Source organism: Zophobas morio, unplaced genomic scaffold, assembly GCF_036711695.1.
Source record: "Zophobas morio isolate AGI-343-1 ecotype UQ-CSIRO unplaced genomic scaffold, CSIRO_AGI_Zmor_V1 ptg000021l, whole genome shotgun sequence".
Taxonomy (NCBI): Eukaryota; Metazoa; Arthropoda; class Insecta; order Coleoptera; family Tenebrionidae; genus Zophobas; species Zophobas morio.
This window is the reverse complement of record NW_026972126.1, coordinates 15,593,867-15,619,924: the sequence shown is the minus strand read 5'-3', so window position 1 is coordinate 15,619,924 and position 26,058 is coordinate 15,593,867. Positions and strand designations below refer to the sequence as shown.

Genomic DNA, 26,058 nt, shown 5'->3' with positions numbered 1-26,058 from the left:
TACAATAATTGACAAATGGAAAAAGTGAAAAATTTTAGTATTATCATTAATCTTATTATTACATATTTAAAATGAAAAATGGAAAAATTGTAAATCAAGAACTGAAGGAACGAAAAATTGAAAAATTTCACATTGAAAAAAAGACAAAAATTATAAAATCAGACCATTGAAAAACCGAACAGTTGGAAAAATAAAGAAAATGAAAAACCGGAAGGAACAATTAAAAAGTCGAAAATGAAAAAGTTTTTTAAAATGCAGTCATTGGAAAATGGGAAACTTCTAACAAAATGAAAAACTGAAAAAGTGAACATTTTTAAAAATTAGAATTATTACATATTTAAAATGAAAACTAGGAAAACTGTATATCAAAATAATGAAAAATGTAAAATTGAAAAAAAATCTGAAAGTTGAAAAACCAAAAAATTCAAAATCGAAAAATTGCAAATTGAAAAATTCAAATTTCGAAAAATTTCACATGGAAAAAATAAAAATAAAATAAGAACACTGAAAAACGAAATCATTAAAAAAATAAAGAAAATGAAAAGGAAGAGGAAACGAGAAATTGAAAAATAAAGAAAATAAAAAATTCTGGCAGGAAAATTGTAAATCAAAAATTGAAGTAACAAATAGGGAAAAATTTAAAATTGAAAAAAAAAACAGAAATTTGAAAATACAAAAAATAAAAAATCGAAAATTGCAATTTGAAAAACCCAAATATTGAAAATTTTGGAAAAAAAGAAAAATTATAAAACAAGAACACTGAAAAACCGAATTTTTGAAAAAATAAAGAAAATGAAAAACCGAAACGAAAAACTGCAAATTGAAAAATAGAGGAAAGGAGAAATTGAAAAACAAAGAAAATAAAAAATCGAGACAAAAATTGCAAAATCGAATATTTGAAGAAATAAAAAATTGAAGAATCGAAAAATTGGAAAAGTGAAAAATTTTAAAAATTAGAATTATCATTACATATTTAAAATGAAAACTAGTAAAATTGTAAATCGAAAATTGCAATTGAAAAACCCAAATATTGAAAAACATGACATGGAAAGAAAAGAAAAATTATAAAACAAGAACACTGAAAAAACGAATCATTGAAAAAATAAAGACAATGGAAAACCGAAACGAAAAATTGCAAATCGAAAAATAGAGGAAACCAGATATTGAAAAATAAAAAATCGAATATTTGAAGAATTAAAAAATTGAAGAATCGAAAAATTGAAAAATTAAAAATCAAATTAAAAAGTTCAGTTGATGAAAAACTTTTAAAATCCAATAATTGAAAAATTGAAAAAATGGAAAATTTTATTATTATTACATATTTAAAATGAAAATTGGAAAAACTGTAAAGTCAAGAATTGAAGAAACGAAAAATTGAAAAATCAGGAAATTGAAATTTAAAATTGAAAAAAACAAAAATTAAAAAATGCGCAAGTTAAAAATTCGAAAAATCAAAAAACTGAAAAATCTCACATTGAAAAAATAAATAAAATGAAAAACCGAAAAGAAAAATTGCAAATCGAAAAACAGAGGAAACGAGAAATTGAAAAATAAAGAAAATATAAAATCGAGGCAAAAATTGCAAAATTAAAAAGCAAATTGATGAAAAAGTTTTAAAATCGAATAGTTGAAAAACGGATAAAGTGAAAAATTTTAGTATTATCATTATTCTTATTATTACATATTTAAACTGAAAATTTGAAAAATTGTAAGTCAAAAACTGAAGAAACGAAAAATTGAAAAATCCAAAATCTGAAAAATTTCACATTGAAAAAAAAAGAAAAATTATAAAATCAGAATATTGAAAAACCGAACAGTTGGAAAAATAAAGAAAATGAAAAACCGGAAGGAAAAAAAAAGTCGAAAATGAAAAAGTTTTTTAAAATCCAATAATTGAAAAATGGAAAAATTCCAAAAACGTGAAAAATTAAAAAAATTAGAATTATTACATCTTTAAAATGAAACCTAGGAAAACTGTAAATCAAGAATGAAAGTAAGAAATAATGAAAAATCTAAAATTGAAAAAAAAATTTGAAAGTTGAAAAACCAAAAAATTGAAAATCAAAAAATTTTAAATTGAAAAATCCAAATATTGAAAAATTTCACGTTGAAAAAAGAGAAATAAATAAAGAACACTGAAAAACGAAATCATTGAAAAAATAGAGAAAATGAAAAACCGAAACGAAAAATTGAAAAATAAAGCAAATAAAAAATTCAGGCAGGAAAATTGTAAATCTAAAATTGAAGTAACAAATAATGAAAAATTTAAAATTGAAAAAAAGACAGAAGTTTGAAAATACAAAAAATAAAAAATCGAAAATTGCAATTTGAAAAACCCAAATATTGAAAAACTTGACATAGAAAAAAGAAAAATTATAAAACAAGAACACTGAAAAAACGAATCATTGAAAAAATAAAGACAATGAAAAACCGAAACGAAAAATTGCAAATCGAAAACTAGAGGAAATATTGAAAAATAAAAAATCGAAGCAAAAATTGCAAAATCGAATATTTGAAGAAATAAAAAATTGAAGAATTGAAAAATTGAAAAATTAAAAATCAAATTAAAAAGTTCAGTTGATGAAAAAGTTTTAAAATCCAATAATTGAAAAATTGAAAAAATGGAAAATTTTATTATTATTACATATTAAAAATGAAAATTGGAAAAACTGTAAGTCAAGAATTGAAGAAACGAAAAATTGAAAAATCAGGAAATTGAAATTTAAGATTGAAAAAAACAAAAATTAAAAAATGCACAAGTTAAAAATTCGAAAAATCAAAAAACTGAAAAATCTCACATTGAAAAAATAAGTAAAATGAAAAACCTAAACGAAAAATTGCAAATCGAAAAACAGAGGAAACGAGAAATTGAAAAATAAAAAAAATTAAAAATCGAGGCAAAAAATGCAAAATTAAAAATCAATTGATGAAAAAGTTTTAAAATTCAATAATTGAAAAACTAAAAAAGTGAAAAAATTTAAAATTAGTATTACTATTATTACATATTTAAAATTAAAATTGGAAAAATTGTAAGTCATGAATTGAAGAAACGAAAAATTGAAAAATCAGGAAATTGAAATTTAAAATTGAAAAAATCAAAAATTAAAAAATGTATAAGTTAAAAAACCGAAAAATTGAAAAATCCAATAACTGAAAAATCTCACATTGAAAAAAAGAAAAATTCTAAAATCAGAACCTGGAAAAACCGAACAACTGCAAAATAAAGAAAATAAAAAACCGGAAGGAAAAATTACAAATCGAAAAACTGAAGCAGTGAAAAATTGGAAAATCGAAAAATTGAAGCATAATAAACATCCAAAAGTTGGAACACCGACAAATTAAAAAAATTTCGTCAAATCCAAAAAACCAGAAAAATGAAAAATTGAAAAAATCGCAAATTGAACAATTGAAGAAACGAAAAATTGAAGAAACAAAAAAAAATAAAACTTAAGAATTGAAAACTCGAGAAACTCAAACCGAAAAATTGCAAAATCTAAAAATTCAACGATTCAAAAGTTAGAAAACTGGCAACTGAAAAATTTAAACTTGAAAACTCAACAAATTCCAAACCGCATCCCAAAGAAAAAACTAACATCAATAATAGAACAATTGAAAAATTTTAATGTTGTTTCGGTTTTATAATTTTTAGTTTATCCAATTTTCTAATTTTCAATCTTTGATTTTTCAATTTTCAAATTTCTCAATTTTCTTATTTTTCGATTTCGAATAATTCGATTTTCCGGTTTCTTCGATTTTCAATATTTCGATTTTACAATAGATATTTCGTTTTTTCGATTTTACAATATGTACTTATTTCGTTTTTTCGATTTTACGCTTTTTCGATTTAAAAGTTTCTCAATTTTTAATCTTTAGATTTTTCAATTTTCTATTTCTTTGTCAAGTTTGATTTCCAATTTTTACAGTTTTCAAAGTTTTCATTTTATACTTTTACAGTTTTCCTTTCTGATTTCAATTTTACAGTTAGTTGAAAAATCGAAAAGCTGAAAAAATGAAAAACTGCAACTCGAAGAACTGAGGAATCGAAAAATTGAAAAATTAAAAACTCGAGAAACTCAAATCGAAAAATTGCAAAATCTAAAAATTGAAAGATTCAAAAGTCGGAAAATTGGAAAACTGAAAAATTTAGACTTGAAAATTCAACAAATTGCAAACTGAATTATAAACAACAAAAAATGAAAAATAGAACAATTAAAAAATTCGAGTCAAAAAAGCTGCGGGAGTGTAATTTACGCCACTGGTTTTTACTTTATAGAGGTTATCAGAAAACACAAATCGCATTTTTTTTCCATATATTTTTCAAAGAAACGGGATTTGTTGGGCTGCCCTTCAGAGACCAGGAAAGTTCTCTCGAAATAACCTTCCACCAATTTAAATTCTCGCTTTTTGAAAAATAATTTTGGCTTACATTGCGACCCATTGGAATCGAGTCTCTCCCTCTCGCTCACGCCCGACTTGGACCGATGGTGTCCGTGCCTGCGCTCTCGGTGGTACTCGGAATCGAAGCTCTGCCCCGAATCGGATCGATGGTGTCCGGATCCCGACGAGCTGTGCCTGTGGTGTCCTCCCCCCGATTCGGCCCTTCTGTGTCCGGTCGACGTTTTGGCACCCGAACTGGGCCTGGAAGTCATCGTCGCACCTCGACCGAGGCTATGTCGTGTCTGGTTTGTGTCGCTTGATCATTTTTCTGGAACAAGAATTTTAATTATATTCGAGATACGGCGAGGTTATCTAAATTTGGTTACGATTGCGCGGAGATAGCGTGTAATGAGAGCCATCAAACTGTACTAAATGCATTAGACGAGGACGAAAACATGGAAATTGACTTCAATTGTTGGACACGTTAATGCTCTTGGCCGTGGCCTACGAGAAGGAATAGCGCGTTTGGCACGGAGGCGGCACCTACGGTGACATAATTTATTAGTGTTTAACTGCCATAAGTGTCTAATTTAGTTCAACCTTCGCAGAGAGGACGATTTTGGGGCAATGGGTTAATGATGATCGAAGGAGGTTCCGATCTTTCACTTTGTGATATAAATAGATTTTTATTTTTATTAAAATTGTTGTTTTTGTTGTCATACAGGAAAACTTAACAATGTTTTGTTAAAACTCGGGTGCAGTTATTACAACACTTGAACAAACAACGCTCTACTATTAATTAATTTGTAGGAACGCTCTCGACATTCCTTGCAAAGGTCGTCACCATGGGTGTTCTTTTCCGTCAAATAATAATTCTCTTGACTTTTAATATCGACCATTTTTTTAATTTCTTCGATTAGAATTCTTCTTGGGTTTCCGATAGCCCTAGAACTTAAAAATTTTTCCATGTGAGAACTGCCCAACTTTTCTGGGCTAAATTTCGTCTGAAAGTCCCGTTTTTAATCTTTCTTCACCAGAATAAACAGAACATTCAAGAAGCCCTCCTCCAAACATTACCAATTAAGTTCTTTCTTGATTTTTTTTCTGGAACTTCTTGGAACGTGGTTTATTATTGTCTTCGTTCCACTTTTATCCTGCTTTGAAGTCAAAATTCATCTATCTTTCCTCAAATTAATACACGGTGATTATAAAAGTTTGTGCATCAAGTTGGCTTTGAAATTTCGTGAATTTTGCCGCTTCGTTGTGATTAATGACTAACTATCGTCGTAGCCTTTTACAAATATCAACATAACCTAATATTCTTAAATTCTATCAATATAAAAAGCGGTAAAATCTTTTCAGTTCTACTTAATTCTTGTTCTCTAATCTACAGTTGCTTTTTATAAAACTACTAATTAATTGAGTTCAATCAAAGATAGAATAAACATGGAAAGCGAGAAATTAAAAAACAATGTGAAAGAAAAAAATAAGGTGGAATGGAGTAAGAGAGAGAATGTAATCGATGATATATATCTGAGAATAAAAGGAATATAACAAAAACAGTAACTGAAAAATCAAAATAAAAATTCTAAAATTTGAAAACTAAAAATATAGAAGAACTCAAAAATCGAGTCGAAAAATCGAAAAATTCAAGAATATGTATAGAAACTCAAAAACGGAGAAATTGAAAAATTCCAAAACTGTAATGACGAAAAATTGGGAAATCGAAAAATTGGAAAATCGAACAATTGAAACATCAAGAAACCAAACATCAAAAATCGAAGTTTCGATGAAGCAAGGAATTGAAAAATTGGAAACTTGAAAACTTTAAAAATAGAAAAATTGAACAACTCAAAAATCTAAAATTAAAAAATTGAAAAATTTAAAAATGGAAAAGCCGAAAAATCGGAAACTGGAAAATCGAGAAAATTGAAACATCGAGAAATCGAAAAATCGATAAATCAAAAAATCCAGAAATTGAACAACCCAAAAATCGAAATTTCGATAACGCAAGAAATCGAAAAATTGAAAATTTGAAAATTTTAAAAATCGAAAAGTTGAAAAACTTAAAAATCTAAAATTAAAAAATCTAAAAATTTAAAAATGGGAAAGCCGGAAAATCGGAAAAGTTGAAAAATCGAAAACTGGGAAATCGAAAAATTGAACCATCGAGAAACCAAACATCAAAACATCGAAAAATCGAGAAATTGATAAATCCAAAAATCGAGAAATTGAACACTGCAAAAATCGAAATTTCGATAAAGCAAGAAATCAAAAAATTGGAAACTTGAAAAGCTTAAAAATGGAAAAATTGAAAAACTCAAATCAATCTAAAATTAAAAGCGAAAAATTTAAAAATGAAAAAGCCGAAAATCCGAAAAATCGGAAAATTGAAGAATGGAAAAACTGACAAATCGAAAAATTGGAAAATCAGAACATCGAAAAATAGGAAAATCGAACAATCGAAAAGCCGAAAAGTAGAAAAATTGAAAACTGGAAATTGGAAAAATTGAACAATTAAAGAATCGAAAAATTGAAAAACCGAGAAATTGAAAAATTCCAAAACTGTAATTACGAAAAATTGGGAAATCGAAAAAGCGGAAAAGCCGAAAAGTCGAAAAATCGAAAACTGGGAAATCGAAAAATTGAAAAACTGAAACATCGAGAAATCGATAAATTCAAAAATCGAGAAATTGAACAATCTAAAAATCAAAATTTCGATAACGCAAGAAATCGAACAATTAGAAACTTGAGAACTTTAAAAATCGAAAAATTCAAAACTCGAAAATCTGAAATTAAAAAATCTAAAAATAGAAAAATTAAAAACGCTGAACTTTAAATATCGAAAAATTTAAAAATCGAAAAACCGAAAGTCGAAAAATCAGAAAATTGAATGTTCAAAAACCCAATAACCGAGAATTTGAAAAATTCCAAAACTGTAATGACGATAAATTGGGAAATCGAAAAATTGAGAAATTGAACAATCCGAAAATCGAAATTTCGATAGTGTAAAAAATCAAAAAATTGGAAACTTGAAAATTTTAAAAGTGGAAAAATTGAAAAACTCAAAAATCTAAAATTAAAAGCGAAAAATTTAAAAATGAAGAAACCGAAAAGCCGAAAAATCGGAAAATTGAAGAATAGAAAAACTGACAAATCCAGAAATTGAAAAATCCCAAAATTACAATCAACTGAAAATTGGGAAATCGACAAATTGGAAAATCGAACAATCGAAAAGCTGAACAGTAGAAAAATTGAAAACTGGGAAATCGGAAAATTGAACCATCGAGAAATCGAAATTTCGATAAAAATCAAAAAATTGGAAACTTGGAAATTTTAAAAATGGAAAAACTGAAAAACTCAAAAAATCTAAAATTAGAAGCAAAAAATTTAAAAATGAAAAAGACGAGAAGCCGAAAAATCGGAAAATTGAAAAATGGAAAAACTGACAAATCCAGAAATTGAAAAATTCCAAAATTGCAATGAACTGAAAATTGGGAAACCGAAAAATTGGAAAATCGAACAATCGAAAAGCTGAAAAGTAGAAAAATTGAAAACTGGAATTCGAAAAATTGAAAACTCTAAACTTTAAATATCGGAAAACTTTAAAATCGAAAAGCCGCAAAGTCAAAAACCGAGAAATTGAAAAATTCCAAAACTGAAATGACGAAAAATTGGGAAATCGAAAAATTGGAAAAGCCGAAAAGTCGAAAAAACGAAAACTGGGAAATTGAAAAATCGAAAAACTGAAATACTGAGAAATCGATAAATCCAAAATTTGAGTAACTGAATAATCTAAAAATTGAAATTTCGATAAAGCAAGAAATCGAAAAATTGGAAACTTGAAAAATTGAAAAACTCAAAAATCTAAAATTGAAAAATCGAAAAATTTAAAAATGGAAAAGCCGAAAAGTCGAAAAATCGAAAACTGGGAAATCAAAAAATTGAAAAACTGAACCATCGAGAAACCAAACATCAAAACATCGAGAAATCGAGAAATTGATGAATCCAAAAATCGAGAAATTGAACAATCCAAAAATCGAAATTTCGATAAAGCAAAAAATCAAAAAATTGGAAACCTGAAAATTTTAAATGAGAAAACTGAAAAACTCAAAAATCTAAAATTAAAAGCCAAAAATTTAAAAATAAAAAAGACGAAAAACCGAAAAAACGGAAATTTGAAGAATGACAAAACTAACAAATCGAGAAATTGAAAAATTCAAAAATTGTAATGAACTGAAAATTGGGAAATCGAAAAATTGGAAAACTGAAACATCGAGAAATCGATAAATCCAAAAATCGAGAAATTGAACAATCCAAAAATCGAAATTTCGATAAAGCAAAAAATCAAAAACACTGGAAACTTAAAAATTTAAAAAAAGGATAAATTGAAAAACGTAACAATCTAAAACCATCGAAAAGTCGAAAACTCGGAGAAGTGAAGAATCGAAAAACTGACAAATCGAGAAATTGAAAAATTCTAAAAATGAAATTAACTGAAAATTAGGAAATCTCTAAAATCGGAAAATCAAAACATCGAAAAATTGGAAAATGGAACAATCGAAAAGCCGAAAAGTCGAAAAATCAGAAAATTGAAGAATCGAAAACCTCAAAAACCGAGAAATTGAAAAATTGGAAAAGCCAAAAAATCGAAAACTGGGAAATCGAAAAATTGAAAAAGTGAAACATCGAGAAATCGATAAATCCAAAAATCGAGAAATTGAATAATTTAAAAATCGAAATTTCGATAAAGCAAGAAATCGAAAAATTGGAAACTTGAAAACTTTAAAAATCGAAAAATTGAAAAACTCGAAACTCTAAAATTAAAAAGTTGAAAAATTTAAAAATGGAAAGCCGAAAAGTCGAAAAATCGGAGAAATGAAGAATCGAAAAAATTGACAAATCGAGAAATTGAAAAATTCTAAAATTGAAATTAACTGAAAATTACGAAATCTCAAAAATTGGAAAATCAAACAATCGAGAAGCCGGAAAGTCGAAAAATCGAAAACTCTGATCTTTAAATATTGAAAAATTTGAAAATCGCAAAGTCGAAGAGTCGAAAAATCGGACAATTGAAGAATCGAAAAACTCAAACACCGAGAAATTGAAAAATTCAAAAAATTGTAATGACGATAAATTGGGAAATCGGAAAATTGGAAAAGTCGAAAAATGGAAAACTGGGAAAAAGAAAAATTGAAAAACTGAAACATCGAGAAATCGAGAAATAAAAAAATCGAGAAACTGAACAGTGCAAAAATTGAAATTTCGATAAAGCAAGAAATAGAAAAATTGGAAACTTGAAAAATTTAAAAATCGAAAAATCAAAAATATAAAACTTCGAGGAATTGGAAAAAAGAAAAATCTAAAACCGAAAAAGTCGAAAACTCGAACGATCGAGAAATGGAAACATAAGAAAACTAAAAAATCGAGAAATCGGAAAACTTAAACTAAAAAAATACAGTAAATTGAAAAATTGAGAAATCGAAAAATCGAAAAGTTGAAAAGTCAAAAAATCGAAAAATTGCAGGATCGAAAAAAATGAGAAATCTCAAACTGATGTATCGAAAAATCAAAAAAATAAAACATCAAGTAATTGGAAAAAATCTAAAACTTTTAAATCCGAAAAATTCAAAAATAGAAATATCGAAGAACTGAAAAATAGCGAAATCGAAAAACTTAAATTTAAAAATTGAGAAATTAAAACAATCGAAAAATTGAAAAATAGGTAAATCCACACTCGAAAAATTGAAATATCGAAAAAGTTGATCGAAATATGTATAGCAAATCCCAAAACTGAAATATGGAAAAATTGAAAACTCCAAGAAAAATTGAAGAATCGAAAAATTGAAAAATTCCAAAACTGAAACATCGAAAAATTGAAAAATCGAGAAATCGAAGTGGAAGACAAAATTGAAAAATTGGAAATCAGAATCCTGAAAAACTGAAAAATGAAAAAGTAAAACATTGAGAAATCTAAAAATCGAAAAGTTGAAAAGTCTAAAGATCGAAAAACTGAAAAATCGAAAAAAATGAAAAATTCCAAAACTGAAATATCGAAAAATTGATAAATCGAGAAATTAAAACAATCGAAAAATTGAAAAATTGATAAATCCACACTCAAAAAAACGAAAAATTGAAAAATCGAAAAAGCAAAAAATTGAGAAATCGAAAAATCGAAAAGTCGAAAAATCTAAAAATCGAAAAATTGAAGGATTGAAATATGTATAGAAAATCCCAAAACTCAAATATCGAAAAACTGAAAAATCGAAGGAAAATTGAACAGTCGAAAAAAATGAAAAATCCCAAAACTGAAATATCGAAAAATTGAAGTCGAAACAATACTTGAAAAAAATTAAAAATTACTTTAAGATTTTTTTATCCTTGAAAGATTTTTGGAAAGAAGATTTGTTTCAAAGATACAGGGGTCTAATGCAATACGAAACAACTCTGACATTTTTGAAAAATTTAAGCAATCAATGAGGAGAATAATATTGGGTGCATGGTGGTAATCATTTTCAGCAGTTTTTTGTAGATAAATAATTTACACGTAATATGAATTAAGAAAGGATCTTATTTCTTTTCGAAAAACTTTTATTGCTCTGTATCTTGGAAACAGCGTTTTTCTGAAAATCAGCCAAGGGCATAAATCTTAAAATAACCCAAGGAATAACCCCTTGGATTTTTGCCGCATGTTTAATAATCACCCTGTATATACAGCATGAGTTACTAAGCTTGCGACAGAGACAAAAAATCACAGACCAAAGTTGTTCGGTTTTTTGAGTAAAAAATACTAAAATTATTTTCGACCGCATAGAGTGTTTTGTTTTTGAGACAGCGCACAACTTTGTTTTTTTTTTTTTTAATAAAACGCCCTATATATTTATATACATATACGCTTTTACGTTAAAAAACATAATTGTAGTGTAAAATCGTGTGATTTGAAAATAATTTTAAATTGTAGTTTTACATAAATTTCGATAATTTATGGTTAATGCCACGTGCCCACTGGAACACCTTGTATATTTGTAGCTCTGCATATAGTAAATGTTTGCCTATTATTGACCACATCTTAACCAGAACCTACTAACTGTGAAAACAAAAAAATGAGTTTCACAAACAAAAAGAAGTTGTTAATCATCGCCGGCAACAAATGAACATATCGCACGCAATTAGTGGAATATGAAGCTACTACCCACTAATGCGTCATTTAGCCTTTTTAATAAAACATTGAAACCCCCGCATTTTCAGATAATGACCGACGAATACACATGTTAATGATGTAAATTAATGATCTTACAAAAAAGACACAAGTGACGTTCAAAAACAAAAAAGTACCATAATGGAGCATGACGATATCAAACACGTGGCGTGTTGGTTTACACAAAAAAAAAGATAAATTATGTAGCTTCCTGCTACACAGCAAGAGCTTTCCCTAAAGCACACTACAATAGCGACACAACATAATTTACAATACTTGTTTTGTTCTAGAACAGAAACTTTTTTACTTTTCTAAATTAAAATTATTGAACTACTGCTAAGCACGCTACTGTTGTCCGTTAGTTTTCTTTATTACAACAATTTGCGATTCTTAACGTCGTGTACGTTTCCACCTTTTCGCTTAAAAAAAATTAACTGTGTAAGCCTGCAGAAACGTGTACGATCTATTTCCGATATAATCAAGCTTTTATCACGGCCAAGGTCAAGAAAAACTGTTCAAGCCTTTTTTTGTGTACACATCAAATATTTACACGTGTTTCATTTTCCGTGTCGGGTCGAACCAACAAGTTGTTAGCCACATATCGAAGTAGGTATCAATTTATTACTGTGTCGCTAGTAGACTTTATAAAAATCGATTGGGAAACGGATTGTGGGTAATGCGTTATTGTAATTTGTAGTTTGAAATACGCCATGCAACCGAAAACTTTGCAGTTGCAGTAGGTCATGGAGTCACGAGTTCATGATACGAGATATGCAGGAATAGTCAGTCACTTTGCATTTCCGATGTCCACGAAGTCTAGACTAGATTTCGTGTTTGGGGTTCGTGCAGGATGTTTTAATTGTTTTGCAGAAATAAATCGTCTAGACGACAGGTAAGTTTGAATTAGGCACTATTTAAAATCTACTAGAGCTGAAAGCTAAAATTGCTTATTGTCTAGGTGGTACCACTGTTAACTCAAAATTCAAGCCGCCATTTTCAAAATGTATTATAGAGTGCTTATCATAGTTCGAAAAAAAGTTGGCGTCACCCCACTCCTTCCAAAAACTGACAATAGATGACCTCCTATCTACTTTTTGTCGATACAGTGTGTTTTAGCATAATGTAAGTACGAATAGCAAACAGAGACGTCAATTATCTGTCTAAGACTAGTCCTGATTAGACCGTAATTCTGTGAAAAAGAGTTTGGGGATCCCAGAAATTTATAGCCCTTCGGGACCAAACCCTCAGACTTATCTCTACCCAAACAACGTCACGATAATGCATATAAAAATTGCCGTAGTCGTGTTTTTCGCTTTTGTAAGTACGACAGCTCAAAATATAATTTACTACACATATAAATTTATTGACAGATTATTTGGGCCAAGGGTAAGTATTTTAGTCGCTATATGAATTAAACAGAAACGAAAAATGACTGTAGTACTACCCGATGAGCTCGACAACTTCTTGGAAAGAAAAAACTGGAAGTTTTCAAAAGTTGTTTTACAAGGCGACTTAAACCCAGAAGAAGTATACGACGCCCTTCGACCAGTCCGCCAACTTCAATTTCTCTGGAGATTAAAAAATGGAAATGGAGGTTTCACGATTGTTACATATGCAGGTAAGGGAAGAATTTATTCGTTATTCTACTAAATAAGGTACTTGCAGACCGGGAATTCATAATATTTAATAATGTGATGTATGAATGCGAAGGTACCATTTTAGCAACCAGTGGTACATGTTCTCATTCCATGCGCAAAGTCGATTTCTCTGTTAAAAGCGATTTTTGCTACGCCCGCACTGGATCCACTGTTAACAACAAGTACTACTGTATTGCAAACGGTCCTACTAGTGTTTACGTCTACAACGACAAAATAAAGTGTGAAAGTACCGATAACAGTCCCAGTTTTTTGGTTACTAAGGAAGAATATAGCGAGTTGTGTGGAAATAGAGCAGAATATCCTGTTCTTTACAAATATTTTACCAATGACGTGGGGGAACATAGTGCAGACGTGCACTGCAGTGATGGTGATAGACCGTATGTCTGCACTTTCATACGGGACGAAAATGGCAATGTTGTATACTCCGGAGTACCAAACATTCATGCCAATTTTTATATTTTCGTGACTGCTGTATTTACGTTTTTTAAAATATAAACTTATACACTGTTAACCTCAATGAATAAATAAATAATTTCAGCATCCTTAATTTGTTTTCGCCTTTGTATACTACGATTCATGATAAAGCTATTTTAACTGATATAATTATATAAGTATTATATTTATTGGCGTAGGTTACGTACTAATATTGATCACACTTTATGGTGGAATTCAAGTATTAGTACCACCACCAGTAGCATCATCACCATCAGAGTCTGCTAATCCTACGGGTTCATTTCTAACCCACAAAACTTTCAATAAACACTTTAATGGTTCCTGGCAGAAGAAACCGCTTCTGGTTTTGTTTTCTACTGTCTGTCAACAATTAATTTCAGATTAAAGATAAAAAACTCATCATTTCACAACATGACGGTACCACCAGGTGGCATTATCTTATCGCGATCGTTCTCGGAACGAATTCCTGGGGAATTACAGGAGCAAATAATTTGATTGTATTAAAACACTTATTATTATCATTACTTACATCACACCGTGACAATGCGCACTAAAATTGCTAGATTCATATATTTTTTCCGATTTTTAAGTTTCTCAATTTTTAGTTTTTCAGTATTTTGATTTTTGTTTTTTCAATTCTTCAATTTGCATTTCTTCGATGCACATTTTCGATTTTGCAATTTTTCATTTCTTCAATTTTTCGGCTTGCAAATTTTTGGTTTCGGTTCTTGGTTTTCTTTATTTTTTCAATTTCTCGGTTTTTAGTGTTATGATTTTCTAACTTTTCTTTTTTTCAAAGTGAAAAATTTTTCGTTTCTTCAATTTTTGATTTGTAAGTTTTCTAGTTTTCATTTTAAATATGCATCTAATAATTATAATTTTTAAAATTTTTCACTTTGCCAATTTTATGATTTTAGAATTTTTCCATCTTCAAGTATTCAACTTTAAAACTTTTTCATTTAATCGATTTTTCAAATTTTCTCTATATTTAATTTTTGGATATTTCAGTATTGCAGTTTTTCGTCTTTACAGTTTTATTGTTGTTATTTTTCAATTTTAAAATTTTTGGATTTTCGAATTTTTCGATTTTTAGTTTTCCAGTGTTTCGATTTTTCGTTTCTTCAGCTCTTCGATTCGCAATTTTTCAATTTGCCGCTTTTTCAGTTTTGTCAATTTTTACAGATTTTTTAGTTTTCCGATATTTTAATTTGTCAATTTTTCAACTTTTCGAATAAAAAATTGGTCTAAAGAGTTTAGACAGTACTTCCCTCGTTGTCGGAAATCTGACGACTGCACGCCTATTTATGTTTTTTTTCGCATTAGATTTGAAAGCATTCGGTTTTGTTGTTCTTGATTAAATCAATAAAATAAATTTGCGCATTCATTAAATTTTTTGAGTCACCTTGTACATCCAAATTCAAAAAAATATTAATGGAATGATAAATCACAAGAAGATACTCATTATATTTTGTACATATTAGATAGGATTATTCGGCAAAATTTTGAGCTGACGTCATCAATTATTTGGAGGGGATAAGCAAATATATTTCTACTAAAAATTTATTATGCTCTTTATAACCTTAAAACATTTGCAAGATTTCAAAGCATTCGGTTCTATAGTTCCTGATTAAATCGATAAAATAAATTCACGCATTCATTAATTTTTTTGGGTCACCCTGTATATGCATATCCAAAAAATATGAATGGATTGATAAATCACAAGAAGAGGCTCATCATATTTTGTACACTTTAGATAGGATTTATTCAGCAAAATTTTGGGGTGACGTCAGCAGTTTTTTGGAGGGGATAACTAAATACATTGTGATTAAAATTTTATCATGCCTATCATAACTGTAAACCATCTGCAAGATTTCAAAGCATTTGGTTTTGTAGATTTCAAATTAAATGTCAAAATGTTGTTTCCTAATTTTTGATTTTTTTTCCAAAAATCTGGACGTTTCGGGTAAAATCTCAATTCGGAGTCATAAACTATATGTGTAAGACTATGTTGTTTGATACAATTTAAAACCAAATTACTATGTACAATTTTGAAGTGACGTCATCACATTCGTGGCGGGGATGATTAGACAAATTTTCGTTAGCGTTTTACCATTTACATGATATACCTAGATAATATAAATACAAAATTTGATAACAATCGGCTCAGTACTTTCGGAGATTATCTGTCTAATAAAAATCCGGGACGGCAGACAGACGGACAGACAGACGGAAACGGGAGACCTTTGCCAGTTTTACGATTTTAGAATTTTTCCATCTTCAAGTATTCAACTTTAAAACTTTTTCATTTAATCGATTTTTCAATTTTTCACCGTCTCTATTTTTAATTTTTCAGTTTTTTGATATGTCAGTATTGCAGTTTTTCGTTTTTACAATTTTATTATCATTTTTCAATTTTAAAATTTTTGGGTTTTCCAATTTTTCGATTTTTAGTTTTTCAATGTTTCGATTTTTCGATTCTTCAGCTCTTCGATTCGCAATTTTACGAATTTCCGTTTTTTCGATTTTGCAATTTTTCGGTTTTTCAGTTGTCAATTTTTTCAGATTTTTTAGGCATTTATGGCAAAATTGTAAAATGAAAAATCGAAAAGGGAAAAGTATAAAATCAAAACTTTGAAAACCCTAAAAACTGGAAATGAAAAACATGAGAAATAGAAGAAATAAAAAATTGAAAAATCGAAAGATTAAAAATTGAGAAAATTAAAAAGCAAAAAGGTGCAAAACCGAAAAAACCGAAATTAAACAGGGTTTTGATTTTTAATTTTTTTTCCAATTTTCCATTTTTCAATTTTCCGATTCTTCAGTTTTTCGATTTTTTCGATTTTTCGATTTCTCGATCTTTTGATTTTTCGACTTCTTTGTTAGATTTTTCAGTTTTTCAATTTTTCGAATTTTCTTTATATCATATTTTTTTCGATTTCTCGATTTACAGATATTTTAGTTTAATGCTTTTTCAATTTTTTGGTTCTAGATTTTTTGGTTTCCCAATTTTGCGGTTTTTAAATTATGTTCATTTTTCAAATTTTCAATTTTCGCGTTTCTAAATTTTCGATTTGTCGATTTTTCGAAATACCGATTTCTCGACTTTTCGATTTTATGATTTTTCGAATTTGTGATTTTGCAATGTTTTAGTTTTGGGATTTTTCACTATTTCGATTCTTCGATTTATCGATTTATCAGTTTTCGATATTTGAGTTTTGGGTTTTTTCAATATTTCGATTCTTTAGTTTTTCGACTCCGATTTTTTCGATTTCTTGGTTTTTCAATTTTTTGCTTCTTGAATTTTTCGATATTTTAATTTTTCGATTTTTTAGACTTAACATTTTTAAATTAAAATTTTTCACTTTTTCGATGTTTCAATTTTCCATTTTTCAATTTTACGATTCTTCAGTTTTTCGATTTTTTCGATTTTTCGATTTCTCGAAAAAATCCAAAAATAGCGGATTCGTACAAGTACAGGAGTATATTTTTGCATAACATTAAATCATTTTAAAATACAATTCAATGAAATGACGTCATCAAATTGTTGGTGGGGATGATTATCCAAATTTTGGGCAGCATTTAACCATCTACATGATATTTCTAATATACTTACAAAATTTGACAACAATCGGTCCAGCAGTTTCGGAGATTACTTGTCTAATAAAAATGGATCCAGGCACCAGACAGACAGACAGACGGAAACGGGATACTACTTTTTACTTCCCGAGCGTAAGCAAAGGAAGTATTGTAATCGAGTCCGTCGACCGACTCTCTACTTTTACGTTTTCTCGATGTTTCATGACCCCTAGAAGACGAAGAAATAGGTCTCCCATTTCCGTCTGTTTGTCCGTCTGTCTGCCGTTCCGGGTTTTTGTTAGACAGATAATCTCCGAAAGTACCGATTGTTGTGAAATTTTGTAGTTATATTAGGAATATCATGTAGATGGTAAAACGCTAACCAAAATTTGTCTAATCATCCCCACCACTAATGCGATGACGTCACTTCAAAATTGTACATAGTAAATGGGTCTTAAATTGCATAAAATAACATACATGTAGTTTACGACTCCGAATTCAGTTTTTACCCGAAACGACCAGATTTTTGGAAAAAAAATCAAAATTATAAAACAACATTTTGCAATTTAATTTTGAATCTGCTAATCCGAATGTTTTGAAATGTTTCAGATGTTTTAAGGCTATAAAGAGCATCATAAATCTTTACTCAAAATATATTTGGTTATCCCCTCCAAAAACTTGATGACGTCAGCTCAAAGGTTTGCCAAATAAATCCTATGTAAAATGTACAAAATATGATGAGTCTGTACTTGTAATTTATCACTCCATTCATATTTTTTGGATTTGCATATACAGGGTGACTCAAAAAAATTAATGAATGCGTAAATTTATTTTATTGATTTACTCAGGAACTACAAAACCGAATGCTTTGAAATCTTGAAGGTGTTTTAAAGTTATCATAAGCATGGTAAGTTTTTGATCAAAATGTATTTGCTCATCCCCCCCTAAAAAATTTATGACGTCACCACAAAATTTTGCCGAATAAATCCTATCTAAAATGTACAAAATATGGTGAGTCTCTTCTTGTAATTTATCATTCCATTCAGTTTTTGGATTTGCATATACAGGGTGACCCAAAAAAATTAATGAATCGGTAAATGTATTTTATTGATTTAATCAGGAACTCCAGAACCGATGTTTTGAAATCTATCTATCTATGGAAATATATGTGGTTATTTTCTACAAAAAACTGATGACGTCAGCTCAAAAGTTTGCCGAATAAATCCTATCTAGAATATACAAAATATGATGAGTCTGTACTTGTAATTTATCATTCCATTCATATTTTTTGAATTTGCATATACCGGGTGACTCAAAAAAAATAATGAAATCTACTGCGAAAAAAAAACATAATAGGCATGCAGTCGTCACTTTTCGACAGCGAGGGAAGTACTGTCTAAACTCTTTAGACCAATTTTTTTCATAGACGTTGTGCAAAATATTGTTACGTTTGACGGGCGAATAATTAATCGGGCGTAGGTAAATCTCAACGATTTATTTCTTTAACTCGAATTACACTACTAACTATTGCAACGAATATGTACAGAAATTATTCCGGGCGAATTTCACTGGACGCTCTTGACTGTCTCCACTGGCTGAACAGTCCATTCCCGACGGTCGCCTCTATTTAAACCCATACTTCTCCGATTGAGATCTTTCACGAACATCCATCGCGACTCCGCTTCGAGACTTCCCTGGACGTCGCTTCGAGACTTCCGGTAACCGGGTCCAGACTTGTGTGCCTTATAGGTAAGTCTTGCAGCGGCTGTGTGCTGTGTCCACATAACATAACGTAACCTTATTGTAGTACTATGCGCTGATCGCAATAACGCGTACGACCCCAATTACTGGGAAAACTTCGCCAAAAACCTGACCCAACAAATCAAAAACAACTTAAAACTTAGGACCTAGAATACTTCAACAAGTATACAATAGCCTTACACCTGTTCAAGAAATGAAGTTCAGATTGAGGTTAAAAAACAGAATTCGTGGTTCTACGCTTGCTACTTTTAAAGGTAGTACAACGTATGGGTGTGATGGCCACATTTCCAGTGATGGCTCCTGTTCTGGTACTCTCCGCAAAGGCAAATTTAAAAACAAGGAAAATTTTTGTTATCTATAAATATTTTCGGAATGAAGTGGTAAACCCTATGTTTGTACATTGACAGAATATCAAGATACTGAAATAGTCTATTCTAAAGGGTCTAAGTTAAAACCGCAGTCTGATCCGCTTAAATTTTTTATCAAAAATGTATTTCACATTTTTTGATAGTCAAGTTTGTCGGTATATAAAAGATTACAAGCCACATTCCCGACAAACTCATCGGTATCTTGAACCGACCTTCGCACTGGGAAGTCCACTTCCGATGCACATAAATGCACCGTCCACGAGCCTTTCCACTCACTGAAGCATCATGGGGTTCCGAAAGGCGCTTTCATTGTCATTATTCTCCTCCGTAAGTATGAATCCTCATACATTTCAACATTCAAACTTATAATTTATTTTGTTCACAGTTTGTGTGCCTTATAGGTAAGTCTTGCAGCAGCTGTGTCCACATAACATAACGTAAACTTATTGTAGTACTATGCGCTGGCCTCAATGACACGTCCGACCCCAATTACTGGGAAAACTTCGCCAAAAACCTGACCCAACAAGCCAAAAACAACTTAAGTAGCTTGGATGACTTAGGTTCCAAAATAACGCAACAAGTGCACGACGGCCTTAGACCAGTTCGAGAAATGCAGTTCAAATTGAGGTTAAAAAATGGAAATCGTGGTTCCACGCTCGCCATTTTCAAAGGTACGACCGTACAAATCGCTTAAACGTTTCTGAATAAATAAATTTGTAGATAGACGCTTCATTATCCACGACGGCGTAATGTTTGAGTGTAACGGCAACATTTCCATGAGAGACGGTTCCTGTTCTGGTACTCTCCGCAAGGGCAGGTTTAAAGACAAGGAAGATTTTTGTTATCTTCCGATAAACGTGGCTATCAACAACTGGTACTGTATTTCCAATGGTCCTGTTAATTTTAGTTATAACAAAGGGAAAACTAATTGTGCTAACGTTGATAACGGACTGGCTTTGGCGATTACGAAGGATGCGTATTCGGAGTTGTGCGGAAGCGGGGGATTGCCCGTTACCTATAAATATTTTACGGAAGAAGTAGAAGACCATAGTGCTGATGTGCACTGTTCTGATACTAAACCCTATGTTTGTACATTGACTGAACACCAAGATACTGAAGTAGTCTACTCGGGAGGGTCGAAGGTTCATACACAGTCGATCATATTGTTACTGCTGATGCTGTGTAATTTTTTTATATTTGTCTAAATTTTGAATATTTTTAAAATAGGTTTTGTTATTTATTATGATTTTTCATTTTGTAGTGTATATAAATAATAATTGTAATAAATATCAGGAATGTGCCATGACAGGATAAAATGCTAATTATTTATCTCCATGATCATAAAAATAAAATTTGCAAAATCAAATCTTATAATTTTTGGAAAAATCAGGATTTATTTACTTTCGACCAATTTTTTGATATTACAATTTTTAGGCTTTTAATTTTTTTTCATTTTTCAATTTTTCCATTTTTCAATGTTCCGGTTTCATAATTTTTTGTTTTTTCTACTTCAATTTTTTCAATTTTGCAATTTTTATTTACCATTGTCCTGATTTTTAAATTTTTCTTTTCTCGATTTTATATCTTTGATTTTTCAATTCCACGATTTTCCAATTTTCAAATTTTTCAATTTTGCACTTTTTGGATTTCCAATAATCCGATTTTCCGGTGTCTTTAATTTTCAATATTTTACAATATATACCACCTTCGAAATATCAAAAGAATTTTTTTTGTTAATTTTATCTTCCACAAGTGATTTTGTACTTCATTTATTCGAAAATTCCTACAATTTTTTAAATAGCCAATTGATTTTTGATTTGAAATTTTAGGATATTTTATAAATTCCGCTTTGAAATCAAATATCTCGAAAATCTTGGTTCGAAACTATCAAACATTATGTTTCTCGATTCAGCTCATCGAGATCTATAGCCTCAAATATTTTATGGATTTTTAGACAACTTCCACAAAAGCTAAAATTATTCAATACAAATTTTTGACTTTTGTTCAAGCGCCTTCGAAAATTACGAAAGGAAATTTCATTTATTGATTTCAATTTCCAAACATGTTCGCCTTAATTTTTTTCGACAATTACTACAATTTTTCTAGAATCCGCAATTTTTTTTAATTTTTGGAATTTTAAAAAATTAGACTTTGAAACTGAATGTTTCGAAAATCTTGGCCTGAGACCTTCAACACGCTATGTTTTTGATACAGCTCGTCGGATCCCAGAATTCCTTATGGGTTCTTAGGCAACTTTGTCAAAAGTAAAAAATTTTTTCCCGAATACCTTCGAAAATTACCAAAATTTTTTTTACAATAATTATATTAAAAATTATACTTTGAACCTGAACATTTCAAAGATCTTAATTTGAGACCCAAGAATTTTTTGTGGAATTTCAGGCAACTTCGCCGAAATTTACAATTTTTCGATTTTTAAGTTACCGAATTTTTAATTTTCTAATTTTTCAATTTTTCGATTCTTCAATTTTTCAAGTTTAAGATTTTTCAAAGTTTTCATTTCATACTTTTTCGTTTTTTCCTTTTCGATTTTTTAATTTTACAATTTTTCCATTTTTTTTATTCGAAAAGCTGAAAAATAGCAAAATAGAAACATACAAAAATAAAAAATCTGAAAACACTAAAAAATCGAAAAAATGAGAAAACTAAAAACTGCAAAATTGAAAAAGTGAAAAATTGAAAAATTGCAAATCGAAGAACTGAAGAAACGAAAAATTGAAACATTGAAAAACTAAAGATCGGGAAACTTAAAAATCGAAAAAGATTAATGAATCAAAAAATTGGAAAGAAGAAAAAACAAATCGAAGATTGGAAATCCCAAAAAATGTAAAATTGAATAAATGAAAAAGTGAAACATTTTTTAAATTATAATTATTACTACATATTTAAAATGAAAACTAGAAAAGTTACAAATCAAAAATTGAAGTAACAAATAATGAAAATCGAAAAATTGAAAAATTGAAAAACTGAAAAATATGTAGATGAAAACTCGAAAAGCTATATGTTGTAAAATAGAAAAAAACACGAAAAGTTGAACAATTGCAAATCCAAAAACTGAAGAAAAGAAAATCTGAAAAAATAAAGAAAATAAAAAGCCCAATCGAAAATCTGCAAATCGAAAATTTGAAGAATTAAAAATCTAAAAATTAAAAAGTTGAACAAATGAAAAAGTTCAAAATTTTAAAAATTAGAATTATTATTACATATTTAAAAAACTAGGAAAACAAAAATTGAAGTAACAAATAATCAAAAATCTAAAATTGTATAAAAATCTGAAAGTTGAAAAAACAAAAAACTGAAAATCAAAAAATTGCAAATTGAAAAATCCAAATTTTGAAAAATTTCACATGGAAAAAAAAAAGAAAAATAAAATAAGAACACTGAAAAACCGACTTATTGAAAAAATAAAGAAAATGAAAAACCGAAACGAAAAATTGCAAATCGAAAAATAGAGGAAACAAGAAATTTAAATAACAAATAATGAAAAATCTAAAATTGAAACAAAAATTTAGAAATTTGAAAAAACAAAAAATTGAATATAGAAAATTGCAATCTGAAAAACCCAATAATTGAAAAATGGAAAAATTCTAAAATTGTGAAAATTTTAAAAATTAAACTTATTATTACATGTTTAAAAGAAAACTAGGAAAACTATAAATCAAAAATTGAAGTAACAAAAAATCAAAAATCTAAAATTGTAAAAAAATTTGAAAGTTGAAAAAGCAAAAAACTGAAAATCGAAAAACTGCAAATTGAAAAACCCAAATACTGAAAAATTTCACGTGGAAAAAAATAAAAATAAAATAAGAACACTGAAAAACCGAATCATTAAAAGAATAAAGAAAATGAAAAACTGAAAGGAAAAATTGCAAATCAAAAAATAGAGGAAACGAGAAATTGAACAATAAAGAAAATAAAAAATCGAGGCAAAAACTGCAAAATTAAAAAGCAAATTGATGAAAAAGTTTTAAAATCGAATATGTAGTTGGAAAACGGAAAAAGTGAAATATTTTAGTATTATCATTATTCTTATTATTACAGATTTAAAATGAAAATTTGAAAAATTGTAAGTCAAGAACTGAAGAAACGAAAAATTTAAAAATCCAAAAGCTGAAAAATTTCACATGGAAAAAAAAAGAAAAATTATAAAAACCGAACAGTTGAAAAAATAAAGAAAATGAAAAGCCCAATCGAAAATCTGCAAATCGAAAATTTGAAGAATTAAAAATCGAAAAATTAAAAAGTTGAACAAATGATAAAGTTCAAAATTTTAAAAACTAGAATTATTATTACATATTTAAAAAACTAGGAAAACTGTAAATCAAAAATTGAAGTAACAAATAATCGAAAATCTAAAATTGCAAAAAAAATCTGAAAGTTGAAAAAAAAAACTGAAAATCAAAAAATTGTAAATTGAAAAATCCAAATATTGAAAAATTTCACATGAAAAAAAAAGAAAAATAAAATAAGAACACTGAAAAACCGGCTTATTGAAAAAATAAAGAAAATGAAAACCGAAACGAAAAATTGCAAATCGAAAAATAGAGGAAACAAGAAATTTAAATAACAAATAATGAAAAATCTAAAATTGAAACAAACATTTAGAAATTTGAAAAAACAAAAATTGAATATAGAAAATTGCAATCTGAAAAACCCAATAATTGAAAAATGGAAAAATTCTAAAATTGTGAAAATGTTAAAAAGTTCAAAATTTTAAAAATTAGACTTATTATTACATGTTTAAAAGAAAACTAGGAAAACTATAAATCAAAAATTGGAGTAACAAAAAATCAAAAATCTAAAATTGTAAAAAAAATCTGAAAGTTGAAAAAAACAAAAAACTGAAAATCGAAAAATTGCAAATTGAAAAACCCAAATATTGAGAAATTTCACGTGGAAAAAAAGAAAAATAAAATAAGAACACTGAAAAACCGAATCATTAAAAAAATAAAGAAAATGAAAAACCGAAACCGATAGAGGAAACGAGAAATTGAACAATAAAGAAAAAAAAAATCGAGGCAAAAACTGCAAAATTAAAAAGCAAATTGATGAAAAAGTTTTAAAATCGAATAGTTGAAAAACGAAAAAAGTGAAAAATTTTTATTATCATTATTCTTATTATTACACATTTAAAGTGAAAATTTGAAAAATTGTAAGTCAAGAACTGAAGAAACGAAAAATTATAAAATCTGAACATTGAAAAACCGCACAGTTGAAAAAATAAAGAAAATGAAAAACCGGAAGGAAAAATTGAAAAAATAGAATTATTACATATTTAAAATGAAACAGGATAAAATGCTAATTTATCTCCCTTTTACCAAGAATTAGTGCAAAATTAGTATATTTAAAAATATCCCTCAGTTCATTCATGGCGCCTATAAAATTAGTCTCATTATTAGATATAGATTCTAGTAGTGTACCTAGATATACTTTAAAAAGTCTTGTTATTGTCAATAAAATTTTATAGGGTACAACGATATTTCCTGAACTATAAATCAGGACACTCTTGCAGTCCTTTGACAATTTTAAATAAAGTTATTACCGAGTGCTCTCTACGTCTACTTAGCAAAGATGGAATTTTGAATCTATCTCAGGGGATAAACGCCATTGACTATGCAGGACATCGTTTTAAGAAAACCTCTTTGTATTCTTTTAAGAAAAGAAATGTGGATATTATATACAGGACTCCATGTGACAGAGGCGTATTCAAGACCAGATCTACAAGACATTTTTGAAGCCGAAGAGAATCATAATATGAATTGACTACAATATAAATCTTCAGATCATCCGCAAAGAGAAGGGAATGCACATCTATGACATCAACAATGTCATTAATATACATATGAAAAGCAAGGGACCCAATACCGAACCTTGTGGAACACCAGTCTCTTGTTTGAACAGTTCTGATTTAAATCCATTGATTTTAACAAATAAGTATCGACTGTCTAAATAAGAATTTAACAATGAAATTAATGAGTCCGAAAACCCAAAACATTCTAACTTTTGCATTAGGAGGCGATGGTCAATTTTATCAAATGCCTGTGATAAATCAGTATAAGTAACGTCCACTTGGCACTGGTTGTCCAATGAATCCCTTAAAAATTGTGTTATGGAAAGAAGATTTGTCATAGTGGAGCGTCCTTGGTAAAACCATGCTGAGTTGAGGAAATCATTTGTGATATATGATGGGACAAAATATCATGTAATACTGTTTCGAACACCTTGGCAAAATTAGAAATAATAGCTATGGGCCTATAATTTTCAACATTTGATTTTTCTCCTTTTTTATAGACAGGGCAAATTCTAGAGTACTTCCATTTATTACGAAAAGTACAGGTATTTAAAATATTATTGCATTGTTTAAGATCGTAAAAAGAAATAAACATTTTTATACACTGATGAGGTATAGTACGTAAGATTATGCTTGATGTATCTCGAATAAACTTCTGACTATTAAAGTCACCAAAAATAACAGATATATTCAGTACTAAATAGAGACCTATTCTCACCCACAATGTAGTCTACCACTTCTTCCTCTAGAATGTCTTTGTCTATTCCGGAAATCCTAATTCACGGCTTTAAACTTGGCAAATTTTTCATGTTGTTGTCTGTTAATTTTTCACCAACTAAATTCTTAATTTTATTAGAG

At 28.7% G+C, this 26,058-nt stretch overlaps 3 protein-coding genes across 8 annotated transcripts in view; 2 read left to right on the top strand and 1 right to left on the bottom strand.

The window, feature by feature from the left end:
* LOC135132885 (uncharacterized) overlaps positions 1-26,058 on the bottom strand; it is a 110,919-nt gene that overhangs the window by 26,778 nt on the left and 58,083 nt on the right. For 4 of the 5 annotated variants that reach the window (XM_064061097.1, XM_064061101.1, XM_064061099.1 and 1 more), the window contains exon 2: positions 4,427-4,705. In XM_064061097.1, coding sequence (XP_063917167.1) covers positions 4,427-4,649 — 223 coding nt within the window. In that variant the 5' untranslated portion in view covers positions 4,650-4,705. Of the gene's footprint in view, positions 1-4,426; positions 4,706-4,763; positions 4,846-26,058 lie in introns of those variants that run through there. The other variant, XM_064061100.1, reaches the window with a different exon arrangement.
* LOC135132634 (uncharacterized) lies at positions 12,112-13,780 on the top strand. 2 transcript variants are annotated; one of them, XM_064060777.1, is made up of 6 exons: positions 12,112-12,181; positions 12,273-12,467; positions 12,534-12,892; positions 12,946-12,961; positions 13,014-13,193; positions 13,241-13,780. In XM_064060777.1, exons 3-6 carry the CDS (start codon positions 12,854-12,856, stop codon positions 13,726-13,728), a joined length of 723 nt encoding a protein of 240 aa, XP_063916847.1. In that variant the 5' UTR covers positions 12,112-12,181; positions 12,273-12,467; positions 12,534-12,853; the 3' UTR covers positions 13,729-13,780. The 2 variants fall into 2 exon arrangements, with proteins under 2 accessions (XP_063916847.1, XP_063916848.1); XM_064060778.1 differs by having other exon boundaries at positions 12,534-12,697; positions 12,946-13,193.
* Positions 19,570-20,707, top strand: LOC135132633 (uncharacterized). Its single transcript, XM_064060776.1, has 4 exons — positions 19,570-19,718; positions 19,777-19,792; positions 19,844-20,062; positions 20,112-20,707. The coding sequence occupies exons 1-4, from the start codon at positions 19,677-19,679 to the stop codon at positions 20,594-20,596; spliced, it is 762 nt and encodes a 253-aa protein (XP_063916846.1). The 5' UTR covers positions 19,570-19,676; the 3' UTR covers positions 20,597-20,707.